The sequence below is a fragment of the Bombina bombina genome, chromosome 1 (assembly GCF_027579735.1).
Source record: "Bombina bombina isolate aBomBom1 chromosome 1, aBomBom1.pri, whole genome shotgun sequence".
Classification (NCBI taxonomy): Eukaryota; Metazoa; Chordata; class Amphibia; order Anura; family Bombinatoridae; genus Bombina; species Bombina bombina.
In genome coordinates this window covers 734,231,154-734,255,597 of record NC_069499.1, presented here as the reverse complement: position 1 = coordinate 734,255,597, position 24,444 = coordinate 734,231,154, and the positions used below count along the sequence as shown (strand labels likewise).

Sequence of the window (24,444 nt, the reverse complement as noted above, 5' to 3'; positions counted from 1 at the left end):
CTCAGTCCAAACAGCTCCCTCTGACACATCACCCCCCCCTCCAAACAGCCCCACCCCCCCCCCCCACAATTGTCCCCCATCTTAAGTACTGGCAGAAAGTCTGCCAGTACAAAAATAAAGGGAATCTTTGTTGTTGTTTTTTTAAATTGTATAGCATATTTACATATGCTGCTGTGTAGTATCCCCCTTATCCCCCAACCTCCCTGATACCCCCCAAACACCTCTCTAACCGTCCCTCTCAGACTTTTTAGGGGCCAGCTATCTGCCAGTATCCAGTTTGCAGAAAAAATGTTTTCTGGGGTTTTTTTTCACGTTTTTTTCTGTAGTGTAGCTTCCCCTCCCACATACTAACCCAACACCCCCTGATTTAGCTTTTTTTTAAAAAAAATTTCAGCGGTATAAACTTGATTACCTATCCTATTACCAATAATATTTTCTGTAGTGCAGCGTTTCCCACCCGCTCCCTCCCCGTGCACGCGCCCAGCCCTCCCTGTCGTGCACCGCGCCGGCGCGCCCGTTGCGCGCCCCCGGACATCCCTGCCCACTATCCCGCCCCCCTGCAACATCTCCAGGGCCATCGATGGCCGCCACCGCCGCCTCCCGGTACTGCCCCACCCACCAACGAAGGAAGCCACCGGATCTCCGGTGCAGATAGGGCCACAGAGTGGCTCTCTCTGCATCGGATGGCCATACATTGTTATTGCAGGATGCCTCCATATTGAGGCATCACTGCAATAACCGGAAAGCAGCTGGAAGCGAGCAGGATCGCTTCCAGCTGCTTTCCACACCGAGGACGTGCAGGGTACGTCCTCAGCAGGCGTTAACTGCCTTTTTTTTGAGGACGTACCCCTGCACTCCTCGGTCATTAAGGGGTTAAAAATAAGCAAAACTATACATTTTTAAAAAAAAGCTAACTTTATGGGCTTTATAAATAGATTCATCTACAAAACATTTATGCAAAGAAAAAATTAGTGTATAATGGCCCTTTAAGGTTTAAACTGCAATACAGAGACAGATTTAGCTGTTGTGATATATAACATCTTTATTAAACTTAAAATTAAAGTTAAAACCAAGTTTCATAAACAAACAGAGAGTGCAACTTTAAAAATATAAAAAAACAAAACTGTAAACTGTATTAGGCTGTATGCAGATATTACCCAATATAAAAACTTTAGCAGTTCTCTGTTAATAATTAAAACAAGAAGTCAAGTAACCAACACAACAAAAAGTTCTGCAGCTAGCACAGGCACAGCATTACTTAAACCCATTACTTTGGGGTTATGCTTATTTCTAGAGGAAGAATCAATTGATCGCAGATTCGAAAAAATTGCACTGCTCTAGAACTTCCAAACTCATTATATACCTCCTGGAGTAAAGGTTTATTAACCTTTTTTATTTATGGTATAAGGTTTGAACATGCAGATACAGATTTAACTGTTGTGGTATAAACATGTCTTTATCTTATAATGTAATAACAATAAGTTAAAAAATTTGACAAAAGAGCAGTAATTAGATATTGATTGATTATAACACCTTGCATAAAATGGTTTTTGTCAGCAAATTTTTATTTAGTTTTAGTCATAGTCTTTTGACTAAAATGCCATTTTAGTCAGCAGAATTTCTTTTTAGTTTTATACTCATTTAGTCTAGTTTTAGTCTACAAAATTAACACTGTGTTCATAGGCCATAATAGTAAAAAAATAAAAAAAATTACTTTACTATTTACTAATTTTTTAGAGCATGTGATTTCAAGACTAGCAACCCTGCACCTCTGTGATTAACCCCTCAAATGGGTTAAAGGGACACAAAACTCCACATTTTTATTTTGTGATTCAGATAGAGAAAACAAACAACTTTCCAATTTACTTCTGTTATCAAATTTGCTTAGTTCTCTTGGTATCCTTTGTTGAAGAAGCACCATGGGAGCTAGCTGAACACATGTCAGCCAATAACATGAGGCATATAGTTGCACCAATTAGTAGTTTCCTGAGCCTTCCAATGTATCCTTTCCAGCAAAGAATACTAAGAGAACAAAGCAAATTAGATAATGAGACATAAATTGGAAAGTTGGTTAAAATCACATTGCCCTATCTGAATCATGAAAGAAAAAAAATGTGTTTCATGTCCCGTTTTAACCCCTTAATGACCACAGCACTTTTCCATTTTCTGTCCGTTTGGGACCAAGGCTATTTTTACATTTTTGCGGTGTTTGTGTTTAGCTGTAATTTTCTTCTTACTCATTACTGTACCCACACATATTATATACCGTTTTTCTCGCCACTAAATGGACTTTCTAAAGATACCATTATTTTCATCATATCTTATAATTTACTATAAAAAAAAATATAAAATATGAGGAAAAATGAAAAAAACACACTTTTTCTAACTTTGACCCCCAAAATCTGTTACATATCTACAACCACCAAAAAACACCCATGCTAAATAGTTTCAAAATTTTGTCCTGAGTTTAGAAATACCCAATGTTTACATGTTCTTTGCTTTTTTGTGCAAGTTATAGGGCCATAAATACAAGTAGCACTTTGCTATTTCCAAACCACTTTTTTCCAAAATTAGCGCTAGTTACATTAGAACACTAATATCTTTCAGGAATCCCTGAATATCCCTTGACATGTATATATTTTTTTTTAGTAGACATCCCAAAGTATTGATCTAGGACAATTTTGGTATATTTCATACCACCACTTTCACGCCAAATGCGATCAAATACAAAAAAATCGTTCACTTTTTCACAAATTTTTTCACAAACTTTTGGTTTCTCACTGAAATTATTTACAAACAACTTGTGCAATTATGGCATACATGGTTGTAAATTCTTCTCTGGGATCCCCTTTGTTCAGAAATAGCAGACATATATGGCTTTGGCGTTGCTTTTTGGTAATAGAAGGCCGCTAAATGCCACTGCGCACCACAAGTGTATTATGCCCAGCAGTTAAGGGGTTAATTAGGGAGCTTTTAGGGAGCTTGTAGGGTTAATTTTAGCTTTAGTGTAGTATAGTAGACAACCCCAAGTATTGATCTAGGCACATTTTGGTATATTTCATGCCACCATTTCACCGCCAAATGCGATCAAATTGAAAAAAAAGTTAAATTTTTCACAATTTTAGGTTTCTCACTGAAATAATTTACAAACAGCTTGTGCAATTATGGCACAAATGGTTGTAAATACTTGTCTGGGATCCCCTTTGTTCAGAAATAGCAGACATATATGACTTTGGCGTTGCTTTCTGGTAATTAGAAGGCCGCTAAATCCTGCTGCGCCTCACACGTGTATTATGGCTAGCAGTGAGGGGTTAATTATGGAGTTTTGTAGGGAGCTTGCAGGGTTATTTTTAGCTTTAGTGTAGAGATCAGCCTCCCACCTGACACATCCCACCCCCTGATCCCTCCCAAACAGCTCCCTTCCCTCCCCCACCCCACAATTGTCCCAGCCATCTTAAGTACTGGCAGAAAGTCTGCCAGTACTAAAATAAAAGGGTTTTTTAAAAAAAATAAAAAATTTTTTTAGCATATTTACATATTGCTAGGGTGTAGGATCCCCCCCTTAGCCCCCAACCTCCCTGATCCCCCCCAAAACCGCTCTCTAAACCCTCCCCTCTGCCTCATTGGGGGCCATCTTGGGTACTGGCAGCTGTCTGCCAGTACCCAGTTTGCAAAAAAAAGTGCTTTTTTTATTTTTTTTTGGGCTTTTTTCTGTAGTGTAGCTTCCCCCCCCACACAGACAAACCCCCACCACCACCTTGCTGATCTTTTTTTTTTTTTAAATATTTCGAATTTATACATTTTTTTTATTAATTCATTTTCTGTAGTGTAGCGGTTCCCACCCGCTCCCTCCCCGTGCACGCCCCCCCCATGCCCTCCGTGCACGCGCGCACTCCGTGGCGCGCCCCTGCTTCGTCCCCGCCCCACGATCCCGCCCCCCCTGCACATAACCAGGGCCATCGATGGCCGCCACCCCCGCCTCCCGGTCCGGCTCCCACCCAACAGCGCAGGGAGCCACCGATCTCCGGTGCAGAGAGGGGCCACAGAGTGGCTCTCTCTGCACCGGATGGCTACCAAAGGTTATTGCAGGATGCCTCCATATCGAGGCATCACTGCAATAACCGGAAAGCAGCTGGAAGCGAGCAGGATCGCTTCCAGCAGCTTTCCAAACCAAGGACGTGCAGGGTACGTTCTCAGTGCATAAACTGCCTTTTTTTTTGAGGACGACCCTGCACGTCCTCGGTCGTTAAGGGGTTACGCACACCGTAAGAAGCACTGCTCGGATTCAATCAGCAGCTTTAGTATGCACGACTCGGCTGTGCAACTAGCACTGCTAGTCTTAAAACGAAATGCTCTAATCTAAAGAATTAGAGCATGTATTTTTTTATTTTTTTTTACTGTTTTGGCCCTTTAATGCCGTAACAAAAACAAAATTTATGCTTACCTGATAAATTCATTTCTCCTGTAGTGTGGTCAGTCCACGGGTCATCATTACTTCTGGGATATTATCTCCTCCCCTACAGGAAGTGCAAGAGGATTCACCCAGCAGAGCTGCTATATAGCTCCTCCCCTCTACGTCACCTCCAGTCATTCGACCAAAGGACCAACGAGAAAGGAGAAGCCCAAGGGTGTAGTGGTGACTGGAGTATAATCCAAAAATTTTTTTAGCCTGCCATAAAAAAACAGGGCGGGCCGTGGACTGACCACACTACAGGAGAAATGAATTTATCAGGGAAGCATAAATTTTGTTTTCTCCTGTTAAGTGTGGTCAGTCCACGGGTCATCATTACTTCTGGGATACCAATACCAAAGCAAAAGTACACGGATGACGGGAGGGACAGGCAGGCTCTTTATACGGAGGGAACCACTGCCTGAAGAACCTTTCTCCCAAAAACAGCCTCCGAAGAAGCAAAAGTGTCAAATTTGTAAAATTTGGAAAAAGTATGAAGAGAAGACCAAGTTGCAGCCTTGCAAATCTGTTCAACAGAAGCCTCATTCTTAAAGGCCCAAGTGGAAGCCACAGCTCTAGTAGAATGAGCTGTAATTCTTTCAGGAGGCTGCTGTCCAGCAGTCTCATAGGCTAATCGTATTATGCTACGAAGCCAAAAAGAGAGAGAGGTAGCCAGAAGCTTTTTGACCTCTCCTCTGGCCAGAATAAACGACAAACAGGGAAGACGTTTGACGAAACTCCTTAGTTGCCTGTAGATAAAATTTCAGGGCACGGACTACATCTAGATTGTGTAGCAGACGTTCCTTCTTCGAGGAAGGATTAGGACACAATGATGGAACAACAATCTCTTGATTGATATTCCTGTTAGTGACGACCTTAGGTAAGAACCCAGGTTTAGTACGCAGAACTACCTTGTCTGAATGAAAAATCAGATAAGGAGAATCACAATGTAAGGCAGATAACTCAGAGACTCTTCGAGCCGAGGAAAATAGCCATTAAAAACAGAACTTTCCAAAGATAACAACTTGATATCAATGGAATGAAGGGGTTCAAACGGAACACCCTGTAAAACATTAAGAACTAAGTTCAAACTCCATGGCGGAGCAACAGTTTTAAACACAAGGCTTGATCCTAGCTAAAGCCTGACAAAAAGCTTGAAACGTCCGGAACTTCTGACAGAACGTTTGTGTAAAAGAATGGACAGAGCTGAAATCTGTCCCTTTAAAGAACTAGCGGATAACCCCTTTTCTAAACCTTCTTGTAGAAAAGACAATATCCTTGGAATCCTAACCTTACTCCATGAGTAACTCTTGGATTCGCACCAATATAAGTATTTACGCCATATTTTATGGTAAATCCTTCTGTAACAGGCTTCCTAGCCTGTATTAAGGTATCAATAACTGGCTCAGAATAACCCACGTTTTGATAAAATTCAAGCGTTCAATTTCCAAGCAGTCGGCTTCAGAGAAGTTAGATTTTGATGTTTGAATGGACCTGGATCAGAAGGTCCTGTTTCAGAGGTAGAGACCAAGGCGGACAGGATGACATGTCCACTAGATCTGCATACCAAGTCCTGCGTGGCCATGCAGGTGCTATTAGTATCACTGATGCTCTCTCCTGTTTGATTCTGGCAATCAATCGAGGGAAGCATCGGAAGGGTGGAAACACATAAGCCATCCCGAAGGTCCAAGGTGCTGTCAAAGCATCTATCAGAACCGCTCCCGGATCCCTGGATCTGGACCCGTAGCGAGGAAGCTTGGCGTTCTGACGAGAACGCCATGAGATCTATCTCTGGTTTGGCCCCAACGTCGAAGTATCTGGGCAAAGACCTCCGGATGAAGTTCCCACTCCCCCGGATGAAAAGGTCTGACGACTTTTCCCTCCCTGATGGTTGATGTAAGCTACAGTCCGTGATGTTGTTCCGACTGAAACCTGATGACCCCCGAGTTGTTTAACTGGGGCCAAGCCAGAAGGGCATTGAGAACTGCTCTCAATTCCAGAATGTTTATTGGAAGGAGACTCTCCTCTTGATTCCATAGTCCCTGAGCCTTCAGAGATTCCATGACAGCGCCCCAACCTAGTAGGCTGGCGGTCTGTTGTTACAATTGTCCAGTCTGGCCTGCTGAATGGCATCCCCCTGGACAGGTGTGGGCCGATAAAGCACCATAGAAGAGAAATTTCTGGTCTCTTGATTCAGATTCAGAGTGGGGACAAATCTGAGTAATCCCATTCCACTGACTTAGCATGCACAATTGCAGCGGTCTGAGATGTAGGCGTGCAAAAGGTACTACGTCCATTGCCGCTACCATTAAGCCGATCACCTCCATGCATTGAGCTACTGACGGGTGTTGAATGGAATGAAGGACACGGCATGCATTTTGAAGCTTTGTTAACCTGTCTTCTGTCAGGTAAATCTTCATTTCTACAGAATCTATAAGAGTCCCCAAGAAGGGAACTCTTGTGAGTGGAAAGAGAGAACTCTTCTTTTCGTTCACCTTCCATCCATGCGACCTTAGAAATGCCCGAGAAGTAACTCTGTATGAACTTGGCAGTTTGAAAGCTTGAAGCTTGTATCAGAATGTCGTCTAGGTACGGAGCTACCGAAATTCCTCGCGGTCTTAGTACCGCCAGAAGAGTACCCAGAACCTTTGTGAAGATTCTTGGAGCCGTAGCCAGTCCGAATGGAAGAGCTACAAACTGGTAATGCCTGTCTAGAAAGGCAAACCTTAGATACCGGTAATGATTTCTGTGAATCGGTATTGAAGGTAAGCATCCTTTAAATCCACTGTGGTCATGTACTGACCCTCTTGGATCATGGGCAAAATTGTTCGAATCGTTTCCATCTTGAACGATGGAACTCTTAGGAATTTGTTTAGGATCTTTAAATCCAAGATTGGCCTGAAAGTTCCCTCTTTTTTGGGAACTACAAACAGATTTGAGTAAAACCCTTGTCCTTGTTCCGACCGCGGAACTGGATGGATCACTCCCATTTAATAAAAGATCTTGTACGCAGCGTAGGAACGCTTCTTTCTTTATTTGGTTTGTTGATAACCTTGACAGATGAATCTCCCTCTTGGGGGGAGAGGATTTGAAGTCCAGAAGGTATCCCTGAGATATGATCTCTAACGCCCAGGGATCCTGAACATCTCTTGCCAAGCCTGGGCGAAGAGAGAAAGTCTGCCCCCTACTAGATCCGGGTCCCGGATCGGGGGGCCCTCGATTCATGCTGACTTAGGGGCAGCAGCAGGTTTTCCTGGCCTGCTTGCCCTTGTTCCAGGACTGGTTAGGTTTCCAAGCCTTGTCTGTAGCGAGCAACAGCTCCTTCCTGTTTTGTGCAGAGGAGGGTTGATGCTGTTCCTGCTTTGAAATTACGAAAGGAACGAAAATTAGACTGTCTAGCCCTAGGTTTGCTTTGTCCTGAGGCAGGGCATGGCCTTTACCTCCTGTAATGTCAGCGATAATTCTCTTTCAACCCGGGCCCCGATAAGAGGTTTGCCCTTTGAAAGGTATATTAAGCAATTTAGATTTAGAAGTAACATCAGCTGACCAGGATTTTAGCCACAGTGCTCTGCGTGCCTGAATGGCAAATCCGGAATTCTTAGCCGTAAGTTTAGTTAAATTGTACTACGGCATCTGAAATAAATGAGTTAGCTAACTAAGGGCTTTAAGTTTGTCCTGTAATCTCATCTAGTGTAGATGATTGAAGTGTCCTCTTCCAGAGACTCAAACCAAAATGCTGCTGCAGCCGTGACAGGGCGCAATACATGCAAGATGGTTGCATATAAACCTTGTTGATACAAACATTTTCTTAAGGAAACCCTCTAACTTTTTATCCATTGGATCTGAAAAGGCACAGCTATCCTCCACTGGATAGTGGTACGCTTAGCTAAAGCTAGAAACTGCTCCCTCCACCTTAGGGACCGTTTGCCATAAGTCCCGTGTGGGTGGGCGTCTATTGGAAACATTTTTCTAAATATCGGAGGGGGTGAGAACGGCAACACCGGGCCCTATCCCACTCCTTAGTAACAATTTCAGTAAGTCTCTTAGGTATAGGAAATAACATCAGTACTCGCCGGTACCAGCAAAATATTTATCCAACCTACACATTTTCTCTGGTATTGCAACTGTGTTACAATCATTCAGAGCCGCTAACACCTCCCCTAGTAATACACGGAGGTTTTCCAGCTTAAATTTAAAATTTGAAATATCTGAATCCAATCTATTTGGATCAGAACCGTCACCCACAGAATGAAGTTCTCCGTCCTCAAGTTCTGCCGCCTGTGACGCTGTTCTGACATGGCCCTAATATTATCAGCGCACTCTGTTCTCACCCCAAGAGTGATCACGCTTGCCTCTAAGTTCTGGTAATTTAGCCAAAACTTCAGTCATAAACAGTAGCCCATATCCTGTAATGTGATTTGAAATGGCCGCCCAGATGTACTCGCGCTTACAATATCACGCACCTCCCGAGCGGGAGATGCAGGTACTGACACGTGAGGCGAGTTAGTCGGCATAACTCTCCCCTCGTTGTCTGGTGAAATATGTTCAATTTGTACAGATTGACTTTTATTTAAAGTAGCATCAATACAGTTAGTACATAAACTTCTATTGGGCTCCACTTTGGCATTAGCACATATAGCACATGTATCTTCCTCTGAATCAGACATGTTTAACACACTAGCAATTAACTAGCAACTTGGAAATGCTTTTTCAAGTAATTTACAATAATATGAAAACGAACTGTGCCTATAAGAAGCACAGAAAAAATTATGACAGTTGAAAATAATTAAGTTATAGCAACAATCCTTTGTCAGAAATATACAATTTTAGCAAAGGATTGTTCCCATTAGCAAAGGATAACTAACCCAGGCAGCAGAAAAAATACACAAATAAACGTTTTTTATCACAGTCAACTACAATCTTCACAGCTCTGCTGTGATGATTACCTCCCTCAAAAAAAGGCTTTGGAGATCCCTGAGTTCTGTAGAGATGATCCGGATCATAGCAGGAGAAAGATGAACCTCTGAGTTTTTGATGCGTAGTAAAAGCGCCAAAAATGGCCCCTCCCCCTCACACATAACAGTGAGAGAGATCAGTGAACTGCTTTAATTTAAACAAAAACTATTGCCAAGTGGAAAAAAATAGTGCCCAAAACATTTTTTCACCCAGTACCTCAGAGAAATAAACGTTTTTACATGCCAGCAAAAAAACGTTTAACCTCATAAATTAATTGTTATTTAAAACCTATGCAAGTCCCTGCAAATTAGGTTAAGTCTATGCATACAGTATAAATCCAGTGAAGTACCATTCCCCAGAATACTGAAGTGTAAAATATACATACATGACAGCCTGATACCAGCTCATCTACTGCATTTAAGGCTGAGTTTTACATTATAACGGTATGGCAGGATTTTCTCATCAAATCCATGTCAGAAAATAAACAAACTGCTACATACCTCTTTGCAGATTAATCTGCCCGCTGTCCCCTGATCTGAAGTTTACCTCTCCTCAGATGGCCGAGAAACAGCATATGATCTTAACTACTCCGGCTAAAATCATAGAAAAAAAACTCCGGTAGATTCTTCTTCAAATTCTACCAGAGAATGAATAACACACATCCGGTGCTATTATAAAATAACAAACTTTTGATTGAAGGTAATAAACTAATTAAATCACCACAGTCCTCTCACACATCCTATCTATTCGTTGGGTGCAAGAGAATGACTGGAGGTGACGTAGAGGGGAGGAGCTATATAGCAGCTCTGCTGGGTGAATCCTCTTGCACTTCCTGTAGGGGAGGAGATAATATCCCAGAAGTAATGATGACCCGTGGACTGACCACACTAACAGGAGAAATTACTCTTTTCTCTTGTGATAATGTTTTTCAGGTTAGTGGTATATTACTTTTTGTGAATTGGTAGAAATTCCTGAGAAATGTTCAGGCACCTTTCCTTCCCTATACATACTATTCTATTTGTCTGCGTATATCTCCTTTCCTTCCTGTAAGCATTTTTTATGTAGTGGTGGTCTGGACTTGCAGCTATGCTTTACACTACTGAGTACAGAGTAACGAAAAAATAAATAAAAAAGATGTTACCCTTCTTGCTCTAGTTTATGGCTGTGCTCTCCATGACCTCTGTTAGTAGACTGTTTCTATTGGCCTACAGGGCTGCAAGTTTTGCTTTGTGTTGGGACTCTTGGGTCTTTGACCATGGATATTCCTGCAGCCATCTCTAGGGTTATATGGTAAAGTTTATATCTTGCACTCCAGCACCCTGTCTGTTCCCATATCAGTGGGTTGCTAATATAGGATCACCTGCTTTGTGTTACCCTAATGCACCCCTGAGTTCCTCAGGTGGTTTCTGTTTGCTTCTGTTTTTACTCATGGTATACTTCTGGCTATATGGTTTTTTATTGTTTGTGTCTCTTTAGTGGAAAAAAATGTTTTAGTGTACAGTTTTTTGTTTGTTAGTCTTTACAATACACGCTTATAGTTTTTTACCGGCACTATTACTAGGTGCTTCTGTGCATAGTGACTCCTTATGCCAACATGACTAATTTTGTTGTATTTCTTGGATTCAAGATCAATACATGTGATCATTTTGTTTTTATATAAAACCCACACAGTTTTTCTTTTGTTTCCTAACCGCTCTGATTTTCCATTCCCTTCCTCTTTCCTCTCTTCCCTCCTTTTGCTCTCTCATCTTCTTCACACCTTTCTCTGTTCCTCTGTCCCACCCTCCTTCTGCCTTGTTGTTCTTTTTTCTCGATCCCCCTTTCTCTTTCTGCCCACACTCCTTCCTCATCTCTTCTATTTACAAAAAATATGTAGTGATTTTGTATTTATTTCTAAAAAGCACCCGCGATAGCAGCACAAGAAGAACATGGATTTATTTGTCCTATTTTGCACAACAGCCATACTCCATTTTAAACGGTATCTGTAAATAGCATGGGTTATGCTGTAACATTTTAACATTGTTTAATCTTGTGCTCCTCTTCCCCATTGGTCAAATTTTGTTTTCCATGTTTAAGATCGGTTTTGTTACCATGTATTACTTTTTTCAGATCTTATGGTTGAAGAGGAAGATCCTCATTTGAAAGTCTCTCTTGGGAAACAACGATATGGGTGTGTCTGCACACCTTCAGTCTTCAAAGACCGGAACCACTAGATTTTTCACCAGCAATACTCACAGTTCAGTTGTGTTACAGGTATGTTTTGTCTTTGTGTATGTGTGTGTTTATATTAGCCTTACTTTTTAACTTTGGGTTTTTGTCTCCCTTTAAACTTCCCCCTCTTTTCTAGGAAGTAAACTCCGACTTTTGGCTCGCTAAAAATTAAACCATAAAACCATTTAAATATTTTCTTTTAAAGAAGGATGATCAAATTAAGTATCTGAAAGTGTCCAGAAGAAACACCTCTCCATCTTAATGGGAGGAGAGTCCATGGCTTCATTCATTACTTGTGGAAATTAAGAACCTGGCCACCTGGAGGAGGCAAAGACACCCCAGCCAAAGGCTTAATACCTCCCCCACTTCCCTCATCCCCCAGTCATTCTTTGCCTTTTGTCACAGGAGGTTGGCAGAGAAGTGTCGGAAGATTTGGAGTAGTCTCTTATGGAGGGTAGTACTCTTTGGAATGGGACTGGAGTTTTAAGTTAGTCCTGTCAGCCTCTTAGTGAGAGCTTGGATGAAGGTTAGAGTCCGGAGATGCAGGGAGAGTCTCTCTGCGAAACCATCCTGACTCAGATTAACATCTCCATAAGCAATCGGCGTTGTCGAGTTTTCGCTGCCTGCTTTTCTGCGCTCAAGTCCATGTCAGGAGCGATGCTACTACCCTGTCACACTTGAAAGGTCGTGTTCCTATTCCACGTAGTAGATTCTGGTAAGATAGTTTCATTTATACACATTTGATAAAGCAAGAAGACAGGGTCACAGTGTGTCTCCTTTTATCTTTATAGAATCAAGGGTTAATATCCTTGGAAAGGGGATTATTGATTTATGCATAATATTCTTTATTGTGTTTGATGCCGCGACATGTGTGGGATGAGGCTCTGTCAATGTGTGAACACTCAGGTTTCCTTAGAGAGACATCGACGCAACCTTTTTGGCACGTTTTCCTCGTTAATGCAGGGGTGGTCCTGCACGACACTCCATGTAACCGGGTGTGGCCTTTTTAATTTCCTCTTTCTTGACCGGCGGTTGCAGGAGACGAAGCGTTTTCTATGTGGTCCGGGTCATAGGAGGTGGTGACTGCCCCGGCCATTGGGCTATAAAGGTTGCCGTTTAATTTCTATCTAGTCCGTAATAAAAGCGCAAGCTATGGAGGACTCTGATATGTTAGTGTACTCCCTCTTTATCCAAATCTAATTCCTGTTTTTTTGTGAGGTGGGTTCCGGTAGATCCGCCTGCTCAATTATGTTCCACATGCTTTGATAATATTTGCAATATCTAAAAAGAATAAGATGTTCAGTACAACTGAGCTGTCCACCTCTGAGGGTTCTCCGTCCCACAAGGTGTGTTCCCTATATTCATCTCAGATTACACATGCAGCTCCTCAGGGCACTATTAATGCTCCCGCGGGAGGGGCCCTTTGACACCAGATTTCGCTGAGCAGTTACAAACGGCAGTCTCTGCGGCCTTCAATGCCTTACCATGCCCTGCTAAGCACAAGCGAAAGGTGAAACATAGCTATCTGTTCCAGGGATCATCTACTCCGTTGGATGTCTCTGATAGATTATCCTCTGATGAAGACGACTCCGACTCTTCGGAGGACACTCTTTCTGGGTCGGAATCAGCAACTTCTAGACCTCTGACTGCGGAAAAGCCAGACTTTAAGTTTAAGATGGAGCATTTGCGCTTTCTGTTGAAAGAGGTGCTTGCTACGTTAGAGGTTACGGAGCCTCAGACCTTCCCGGTTTCCGTTAAGATGGCTAATATTATTAAGAACGATTGGGGAGAAACTTGGCACGTCCTTTTCTCCCTCTACTTCTTTTAAAAAAAAACTGTTCCCCGTTCCTGACACGCCGCTTGAGCTGTGGGGGGTCCATCCCTAAGGTGGATGATTCTATCTCCACGCTCGCTAAGTGCACAACTATCCTGCTCAAAGATAGCTCTTTGTTCATGGAGCCCATGGATAAAAAATTGGAGTCAATGTTGAGATAGATGTTTCAGCTCACTGGGTTAGTTTTCCAACCGGCAACGTTGGTGGTTAGAGCATCACACCAGTAGGTAGCTGCCCCATTGGCTATGGTCGTGGTGGAGACTCCCCTCGAGGAGATACAGGAACAAATTAAGGGCTTAAGGGTAGGTAATTTATTCATCTGTGATGCAAATATGCAGATTATTCGCCTGAATGCCAAGACATCAGGTTTTTCTGTTCTAGCTCGTAGGGCTCTGTGGTTTAAAGTCGTGGTCTGCTGACATGACTTCCAAGTCTAGATTACTTTCCCTCGCTTTTCAGGGGAAGGTTCTTTTTGGTCCGGGTCTGGACTCTATTATATCTACGGTCAGGGGAGGCAAGGGTGTTTTCCTACAGGATAAGAAGAATAAACCTAAGGGGTCTACTTTTTGTCCCTTTCCTTCGGACAAGTTCTAACGCCAGCAACCTGCCATGAAAACCGAGCAGTCCCAAGGGATCTGCTAAATCCTGGAACAAAGCCAAGTAGAGCAAGAAACCTGCCGAGACAAAATCGTTATGAAGGGACGGCCCACGATCCGTCTATGGATAGCGTAGGGGGCAAACTATCTCTTTTTGCGAAGGCCTGGATGAGAGACATTCAGGACCCTTGGGTTTTCCGAAGTCTGCGCCCAGGGTTACAGGATAAGGTTCGAGACCAGAGAAGAGAGACGCCTTTCTGGAGTGCGTAAGAGATCTCCTTTCTCAGGGTAATCGTACCAGTACCTATGGCAGAAAGTGGTCTGGGGTATTATTCAAATCTTTTTGTGCTCCCAAAGAAGGAGGGCACGTTCCGTTAGATCCTAGACCTAAAGTGCCTAAACAAGTTTTTGTCGGTCCCATCGTTCAAGATGGAGACGATCAGGTCAATTCTGCCCCTAGTTCAAGAGGGACAGTTCATTACTACAATAGATTTGAAGGATGCATACCTTCACGTGCCAACCCACAGGGATAACTTCAGGTTCCTAAGATTTGCATTTGTGGACCAACACTTCCAGTTTATGGCCCAACCTGGCGACTGCCCCAAGAGTCTTCACAAAGGTCCCTGGGAGCGCTGCTCGCTGTGGCGAGAGTCAGAGATATTGCAGTGGCACCTTATCTGGATGACATCCTGGTCCAGGCTGCCTTCTACAGTCTCGCAGAGCACTATTCGAGGGCTTTTCTTCTCCTTCAATCCCATGGATGGAAGATAAATGTAGGAAAGAGTTCTCTGGTTCCCAGCAACAGAGTTGAATTCCTGGGCATGATAATAGATTCCAATCCCATGAAGATATTCCTGACAGATCAGAGATGTTGCAAGATTGCGTCCAGCTGTCTTGCCCTTCAGACCTCCTCAAGACCATCTTTGGCCCAGTGTATGGAGGCGATTGGGCTCATGGTATCCAGCATAGATGCCATTCCATTCGCCAAGGTTCCATCTCAGACATTTTCAGTTGTGCATGTTGAGACAATGGAACGGTGATCACTCAGACCTATCCCAACAGATATCTCTGGACAACCGAGCGAGGGAATCCCTCTCTTGGTGATCTGCCCGGGCCAACTGTCCCAGGGGACATCCTCCTTGAGGCCATGCTGGGAGATTGTGACCACGGACGCAAGTCTGTCAGGATGGGGAGCTGTTTTGGGTGCCAGAAGGCACAGGGCAGGTGGACTCGATATGAGTCTCTCCTCCCAATCAATATTCTGTAACTTTGAGCGATCTTTAACGCTCTGAGGGCTTGGCTCCTTCTGGGGTCGTCCCAATCTATCAGATTCCAGTCGGACAACATTACCTCAGTGGCTTACATCAACCATCAGAGGGGAACGAGAAGCTCCCTAGCCATGAGGGGAGTGGGTGGAGACCCACAACTGTTCACTTTCAGCAATCCATTCCTGGGTGTGGACAACTGGAAAGCGGATTTTCTCAGCAAACAATAGTTTCGTCCTGGTGGAATAGTCTCTCCATTCCGAGGTGTTTGCGGAGATCTGCATCAGATGGGGGACGCTGGAGATAGATCTCATGGCATCTAGACTCAACTTCAAGCTACCCAGATACAGGTCGCGGTCCAGGGATCCCCAGGTAGAGCTGATAGATGCCTTATCGATGCCTTGGGAGTTCAACCTAGTCTACATATTTCCACCCTTACCACTTCTGCCTCGAGTAGTGGCCCACATTAAGCAGGAGCAAGCCTCTGCAATTCTAATTGCTCTGTCTGGCCGTGGAGGATGTGGTTTGCGGATCTGGTGGGGATCTCATTGTCTCCGCTATGGAAGTTATCTTGTCGCAGGGACCTGCTGGTTCAGGTTCCTTTTCTATATCAAATTCTCGATTCTCTGAGGCTGTCTGCGTGGAGATTGAACGCTTAGTCCTAGCCAAGATAGGTTTTTCTGAGAGTGTGATTGGTACTCTCATTCAAGCCAGGAAGTTGGTCACTCATCGCATCTATTATAAGGTGTGGAGGACCTACTTGTCCTGGTGTGAGGAACTTGGATATCCCTGGCACAAGGTTAGGGTATCCAGGATCCTGTTCTTCCTCCAGGATGGATGGAGAAGGGACTTGCCGCCAGTTCCTTATAAGGACAGATTTCGGCTTTATCTGTACTGTTACACAAGAAGCTTGCGGAGCTTTCTGATATTCCGTCCTTTGTTCAGGCTCTGTCTAGGATCAGGCCTGATTTCCTTTAACCCTCCATAAACCTGGTCTGTCTATGATCAGGCCTGTCTTTAGAAATTCTGCTCCCCCTTGGAGCTTAAAGTTGGTACTTAAGATTTTGCTGAGGGCTCCGTTTGAGCCTATGCATTTGCTTGACATTAAAATGCTTTCCTGGAAGGTTATATTCCTGTTGGCTATTGCATTGGCATGCAGAGTCTGAGTTGGCGGCTTCGTAATGTGAACAAGGGAAAGCTGGCGCTATAAGAACACCTTAATGCCTGCTTTGCCAAAAACAAAGCAGGGGTACTGGCGCTAAAAGCTAGGGGAAAAAAAGGATATAGCTATATAGATGGTCATACAACAAAGATACAAAATACTGTATACAGGATAATATCTAAAAAATAACAACCTATAATCTAAGGATTATCTCTAAATAAGCAGATTATAATAAATTTAAGTTCAATAATGCTATATGCAATATATAAAAAAAATGTGATATCCTAAACACAATGTAGAGTTAATAAATTACAATAAAATAGGAATGAATGACAATGAGTATAAGGTAAGCCTTGTTAATTTAGTGTCTACTAAGAATAGAACCAAACAAATAAATCCAAACAAGTAGAACCTAAGAATTAGGCTTACAGCATAGGACAAGGTATATCTGGATAGATACGTTTGCAAAGGAGCCCAATAAATTAAGTTCTACAATAAAAAGTAAACTAAATTGTACATATAATTTAATGATGAAACATAAAATTTAATAAAACAGGACAAATAATATACTAAAACACAACATACAATGGCCATGGAAAATATAATATAAACTATTATGTATAAGCGCTTCACTGGACGTCCGTGATAAAAAACTAACCGTGAAAAATGTGCTAGAGAATTTCAAATATATTCTTGTTTAATGTATGTGCTGCCCCCCCCCCCCACCCAATAAAAGGAAGGTTTAAAAAGACAGGTGTACTGATCAGCTTTTGAATCACAATGAAATCGATGCAGCTGCTAGAGCCGAATAATACCTGCTTTATACTCTCTCTACATCTAGAGGAGTACTTTTGTGGTCCGTGTTAGTGTGGGTAGAGGATGCAAACCAGTACTGGTGGCACTAAATTTCAGCCGCTCCAGCGGTTCTGTTTGCTTTCTTCGATCTAGATGAGCTAATACTCCACAGGGACCTCCGCTATATGTATGTGTGTGTAGTTCACTTCCGCTTTCTGCTGCGTCAGGTGGTTCTGTGGTCACATGTATCTTCACTCAGCTGTAGTCGGTGAGAGTGACGTCAGCCTCTTGCGATCAAAACTGAAACTCCTTATTCTCGCAGCTAGTTTTGGGGTATCTCTGGTAGCTAAGTGTCGATTAGTAAAGAATAGCGTTTCTCTGGGTTGGCGGCCTTGTAATCTGAGCCTCCTTACCTGTTTTTTCACGCATATAAGGCTGTTCTTCGCACTGGGTTGGGATTTTTTCCCAAGGTTGTGTCGAATCGTAATATCTATCAGGAGATAGTAGTTCCTTCCTTGTGTCCTAACCCTTCTTCTTCAAATGAAAGGTTACTTCATAATTTGGATGTGCAGAAAGAGCATTCTTTTTTTTCCCTCCCCATTAATAGGGTTCTCTTTGAATTCATAATTTTGATGTGGTTCGTGCCTTGAAGTTGTATCTTCAGGCCACGAAAGAATTCAATCAACAAAAGTAAAGCTGCAGGCACCAGTTTGAACAAATTTACGATCCTTTATTGGCAATAAAATTGTACATGGAAAAACGGGTTAGCAATTCTTGAACCCTTCAAGGCAACAAAGTGGATGGAGGTACTTCACGTACCCCGATGCTGGCGCTTTTCGGCTTTTGCCGTAATCGTAGCTGAAGGGTATCTCTAACAAACTTCTATTTAAGTCATAAAACACAAATACACCTCCACCTCCTTAATGATGTGAACACCCCTGTATTGTGGTTACTCTACTGGTTTACTATTACACTAAAAAGTTAACACTTTGTAATCCTATTGCTTGTCTCTTACACTTAAACTGGGCTATCTTACATATTATTATTATTATTTATAACTAAGGGAAATGTTTCCATTATCACTTGCTATTGGTTGTCCCCTATACATAGTATACCACTTGAATTTATTGCTCAATTAGCATTAAGAATAAAGTGGATATAGTGTGTTATATGCAGATAAGGACACACTGCTTCCGTGAATTAAATTTAATACTCAAGCTGTGTGTCTTTCTCCCTGATTGTGTGCTGTGCATTTACGACTGTACATTTTGTATGTAAATAAAAAACATTTAAAGTTAATATAATCCATTTAGATACAAAGTTAAGAATAATCTTTCATTGGAGAATAGGGTTTATAAATGTACTTATTGTACAATTTATAGTAAATAACATTTTCTCTGGACACACAGGTCAACACCAGTAGTTTATTAGATCAAATTCAGAATTAAAACCATTTGGGACCCTGGTGTTTAACCTGTGTATCCAGAAAATCTCTCTCTTTGAAAGGAGAGCATCCCTATCCCCTCCTCTATTGTCGGTATGTACCACTTCTATAATAGTCCATGAGAGGGATATGGGATCTTTACTATGTTTGTCTCTAAAATGACTAACTAGTGTTGTTAATTTTCCTTGTTTGATGTCGTTTATATGTTCCGAAAGAATTCAGACAGACCTTGTCTTTATTTGTGGTGTATTCAGGAAAGCTCAGGGGGCCTCATCCACTTCCCTATCCTTTTGGTTGAGGAGCATTATTCGCTTGGCCTTTGAGACTGCGGGACATAAGCCTCCTCAGAGGATTACGGCTCACTCAACTAGGGCTGTGGGTTCTTCATGGGCCTTTAAAAATTAGGCCTCTATGAATCAGATTTGTAAGGCGGCTACTTGGTCCTCCTTACATACTTTTGCTAAATTTTACAAATTTGATGTCTTTGCTTCGGCGGAAGCGGCTTTTGGTAGAAATGTTTTGCAGGCTGTGGTGCCCTCAGTTTAGGGTCTGCCTCCTTTTGCCCTCCCATTTTTTTTCATTCAGTGTCTTCTAGAGCTTGGGTATTGTTTCCCACAAGTTATGAATGAAGCCATGGACTCTCCTCCCATTAAGATGGAAAACATAAATTATGCTTACCTGATAATTTAATTTCCATCTGTTGGAGGAGAGTCCACGGCTCCCGGCCGTTTCTCCAGTGGGCGGACCTAAATTTATTTTTGTTCTTCTGGCACCATTTATACCCTGGTATTTCTCCTACTGTTCCTTGTTCCCTTGGCAGAATGACTGGGGGATGAGGGAATTGGGGGGGGGGGTATTTAAGCCTTTGTTTGGGGTGTCTTTGCCTCCTCCTGGTTGCCAGGTTCTTAATTCCCACAAGTAATGAATGAAGCCGTGGACTTTCCTCCACAAATGGAAATTAAATTATCAGGTAAGCATAATTTTTTTTTTCCTCTCAGTAGCATAAATATTAGTAAAAACTGAAGTATTTGTAACTATTGAATACGCTTATAGGTCGTGGCTTTCCAATATGTAGCTGAGCAGCTTAGAGGAGAGGAGAACCTTTGGCAAAGTGATTCTGTGAGCAATCTCAGAAAAGGGGCGGGGGATGTTTCATTCTTTAAGTACCTTACTAAGAGTAAGAATATACCAACTGCTTTTGTATAACCCCCTGCTACACCCTCATGAGATAAAAATGCACTGTGGATTATTATTATTTTTTACGATACTGGAAGGAAATATTTCTTTTGGACACTTTTAGACTAGATAATTGTACTTTCTCCTCCTTTTTAATGAGATTTTCTTAAGTATACCTAGAAATATACTATGTTTTAACTGGTTTTATGTGTTTCCCCTCATAGTTATGTACAATTTCAGTTACATGTTTGTGTTAATCTAAAGACCATTCTACAGCAAGATTGCATTTAGGCTTACTGTGTTGTGATCCCAAATGGCGCAAATGATTGTGTGTATCTGATGGGATAGACATTATGCCTTTAATTTGTGAATATCAGTTTGAGCTTTGCTTCATTTAACTTCATATATATCATTTTATAGATGATTTTCTGCTCTTGCAGAATGAGCCTGCATCTGATCATTAGGAAACCGTAATTTCTCTTGTTAAGTGTATTCAGTCCACGGGTCATCAATTACTTATGGGATATATTCCCTTCCCAACAGGAAGTTGCAGGAGGATCACCCAAAGCAGAACTGCTATATAGCTCCTCCCCTCACATGTCATATCCAGTCATTCTCTTGCAACTCTTAACATAGATGGAGGTCGCGAGAGGAGAGTGGTGTTTTATACTTAATTATTTCTTCAATCAAAAGTTGGTTATTTTTAAATGGCACCGGAGTGTGCTGTTTTTTTTCCTCAGGCAGTATTTGGAAGAAGAATCTGCCTGTGTTTTCTATGATCTTAGCAGAAGTAACTAAGATCCACTGGCTGTTCTCGCACATTCTGAGGAGTGGGGTAACTTCAGAAAGGGAATAGCGTGCGGGGTCCCCTGCAAATAAGGTATGTGCAGTAAAATATTTTTCTAAGGAATGGAATTGACTAAGAAAATACTGCTGATACCGATGTTATGCAAGTACAGCCTTAAATGCAGTGGAAGTGACTGGTATCAGGCTGATTAATGTATATACAGTAAAGTAATTTTCTAGGAATGGAATTTGACTAAGAAAATGCTGCTATTACTGAAGTAATGTAATAAGTCTTAAATGCAGTAGAAGGACTGGTATCAGGCTTATCAATAGAGATACATACTCTTTAAAAAATAAAAGAAAAAGATGTTTAAAACGGTTGCTGGCATGTTTAATCGTTTTTGTGAGGTACTTTGGTGATAAAATTTATTGGGGCATGAATTTTCCACATGGCTGATTTATATTTCTGCATGGAAACAGTTAACTGAGGCTTCCCACTGTTGTAATATGAGTGGGAGGGGCCTATTTTAGCGCTTTTTTGCGCAGTAAAAATTCAGTCTCTGTCTTCCTTAATCAGTCACGGCAGACCTGTGACAGTGTGTTTGACTGTGTTAAAAAACATTTTTTTCTATATTATTATCCGTTTTGGGTATTAAGGGGTTAATCATCCATTTGCAAGTGGGTGCAATGCTCTTCTAACTTAATACATTTACTGTGAAAATTTGGTTGCTATAACTGATTTGGTTCATTATTTCAACTGTGACAACTTTTTGTGCTTCTTAAAGGCGCAGTAACGTTTTATTTAGTGCTTGTAAATTTATTTCAAAGTGTTTTCCAAGCTTGCTAGTCTCATTGCTAGTCTGTTTAAACATGTCTGACACAGATGAATTTGTTTGTTCATTATGTTTGAAGGCCAGTGTGGAGCCCCATAGAAATATGTGTACTAAATGTATTGATTTCACTTTAAATAATAAAGGTCAGTCTTTATCTATAAAAGAATTATCACCAGACGACGATTGGGAAGTTATGCCGACTAACTCTCCTCACGTGTCAGTACCTTCGCCTCCCGCTCAGGAGGCGCGTGATATTGTGGCGCCAAGTACATCAGGGACGCCCATACAAATCACTTTACAAGACATGGCCACTATTATGAATAATACCCTGACAGAAGTATTCTCTAAATTGCCAGAATTAAGAGGCAAGCGCGATAGCTTTGGGATAAGGACAGAGCGCGCTGGTGCTGTGAGAGCCATGTCTGATACTGCGTCACAGTTTGCAGAACATGAGGACAGAGAGCTTCATTCTGTGGGTGACGGATCTGATCCAGGGAAACCGGATTCAGAAATTTCTAATTTTAAATTTAAGCTTGAGAACCTCCGTGTGTTGCTAGGGGAGGTTTTAGCGGCTCTGAATGACTGTAATACAGTTGCAATTCCAGAGAAATTATGTAGGCTGGATAGATACTATGCGGTGCTGGTGTGTACAGACGTTTTTCCTATACCTTAAAGGCTTACAGAAATTATTAGCAAGGAGTGGGATAGACCTGGTGTGCCCTTTTCCCCACCTCCTATATTTAGGAAAATGTTTCCAATAGACGCCACTACACGGGACTTATGGCAAACGGTCCCCAAGGTGGAGGGAGCAGTTTCTACTTTAGCTAAGCGTACCACTATCCCGGTGGAGGATAGTTGTGCTTTTTCGGATCCAATGGATAAAAAATTAGGTTACCTTAAGAAAATGTTTGTTCAACAAGGTTTTATCTTACAGCCCCTTGCATGCATTGCGCCTGTCACTGCTGCTGCGGCATTCTGGTTTGAGTCTCTGGAAGAGGCCATTCACTCAGCTCCATTGGATGAAATCATGGACAAGCTTAAAGCACTTAAGCTAGCTAATGCATTTGTTTCTGATGCCATTGTACATTTAACTAAACTAACGGCTAAGAACTCCGGATTCGCCATCCAGGCGCGCAGAGCGCTATGGCTTAAATCCTGGTCAGCTAACGTGACTTCTAAATCTAAATTGCTTAATATTCCTTTCAAGGGGCAAACCTTATTCGGGCCCGGCTTGAAAGAAATTATCGCTGACATTACTGGAGGTAAGGGTCATACCCTTCCTCAGGACAGGGCCAAATCAAAGGCCAAACAGTCTAATTTTCGTGCCTTTCGAAACTTCAAGGCAGGAGCAGCATCAACTTCCTCCGCTCCAAAACAGGAAGGAACTGTTGCTCGTTACAGACAGGCCTGGAAAAATAATCAGTCCTGGAACAAGGGCAAGCAGGCCAGAAAACCTACTACTGCCCCTAAGACAGCATGAAGGGATTGCCCCCTATCCGGAAACGGATCTAGTGGGGGGCAGACTTTCTCTCTTCGCCCAGGCGTGGGCAAGAGATGTCCAGGATCCCTGGGCGTTGGAGATCATATCCCAGGGATATCTTCTGGACTTCAAAGCTTCTCCTCCACAAGGGAGATTTCATCTTTCAAGGTTATCAGCAAACCAAATAAAGAAAGAGGCATTTCTACGCTGTGTACAAGACCTTCTTATAATGGGGGTGATCCACCCAGTTCCGCGGACGGAACAAGGGCAAGGGTTTTTACTCAAATCTGTTCGTGGTTCCCAAGAAAGAGGGAACCTTCAGACCAATCTTGGACCTAAAGATCTTAAACAAATTCCTAAGAGTTCCATCATTCAAAATGGAAACTATTCGAACCATCCTACGCATGATCCAAGAGGGTCAGTACATGACCACAGTGGACTTAAAGGATGCCTACCTTCACATACCGATTCACAAAGATCATTATCGGTACCTAAGATTTTCCTTCCTAGACAGGCATTACCAGTTTGTAGCTCTTCCCTTCGGGTTAGCTACGGCCCCAAGAATCTTTACAAAGGTTCTGGGCTCACTTCTGGCGGTTCTACGACCATGAGGCATAGCGGTGGCTCCGTATCTAGACGACATCCTGATACAGGCATCAAGCTTTCAAATTGCCAAGTCTCATACAGAGATAGTTCTGGCATTTCTGAGGTTGCATGGGTGGAAGGTGAACGTGGAAAAGAGTTCTCTATCACCACTCACAAGAGTCTCCTTCCTAGGGACTCTTATAGATTCGGTAGAGATGAAAATTTACCTGACAGAGTCCAGGTTGTCAAAACTTCTAAATGCTTGCCGTGTCCTTCATTCCATTCCACGTCCGTCAGTGGCTCAGTGCATGGAAGTAATCGGCTTAATGGTAGCGGCAATGGACATAGTACCATTTGCGCGCCTGCATCTCAGACCGCTGCAATTATGCATGCTAGGTCAGTGGAATGGGGATTACTCAGATTTGTCCCCTCTACTAAATCTGGATCAAGAAACCAGAGATTCTCTTCTCTGGTGGCTTTCTCGGGTCCATCTGTCCAGAGTGGACGATTGTAACAGATGCCAGCCTTCTAGGTTGGAGCGCAGTCTGGAACTCCCTGAAGGCTCAGGGATCGTGGACTCAGGAGGAGAAACTCCTCCCAATAAATATTCTGGAATTAAGAGCAATATTCAAGGCTCTTCTAGCTTGGCCTCAGTTGGCAACACTGAGGTTCATCAGATTCCAGTCGGACAACATCACGACTGTGGCTTACATCAACCATCAAGGGGGAACCAGGAGTTCCCTAGCGATGTTAGAAGTCTCAAAGATAATTCGCTGGGCAGAGTTTCACTCTTGCCACCTGTCAGCGATCCACATCCCAGGCGTGGAGAACTGGGAGGCGGACTTTCTAAGTCGCCAGACCTTTCATCCGG

The 24,444-nt window shown here is 42.6% G+C and overlaps 1 protein-coding gene across 2 annotated transcripts in view; it reads left to right on the top strand.

The window, feature by feature from the left end:
• LOC128645919 (kelch-like protein 13) overlaps positions 1-24,444 on the top strand; it is a 370,359-nt gene that overhangs the window by 183,247 nt on the left and 162,668 nt on the right. Inside the window, exon 1 of one of the 2 annotated variants that reach the window (XM_053699247.1) lies at positions 11,522-11,659. The exons of the other annotated variant lie outside the window; for it this stretch is intronic. Within the exon in view, the coding sequence (XP_053555222.1) occupies positions 11,573-11,659 (87 nt within the window). The 5' untranslated portion in view covers positions 11,522-11,572. Of the gene's footprint in view, positions 1-11,521; positions 11,660-24,444 lie in introns of those variants that run through there. 2 annotated transcript variants of the gene reach the window in all.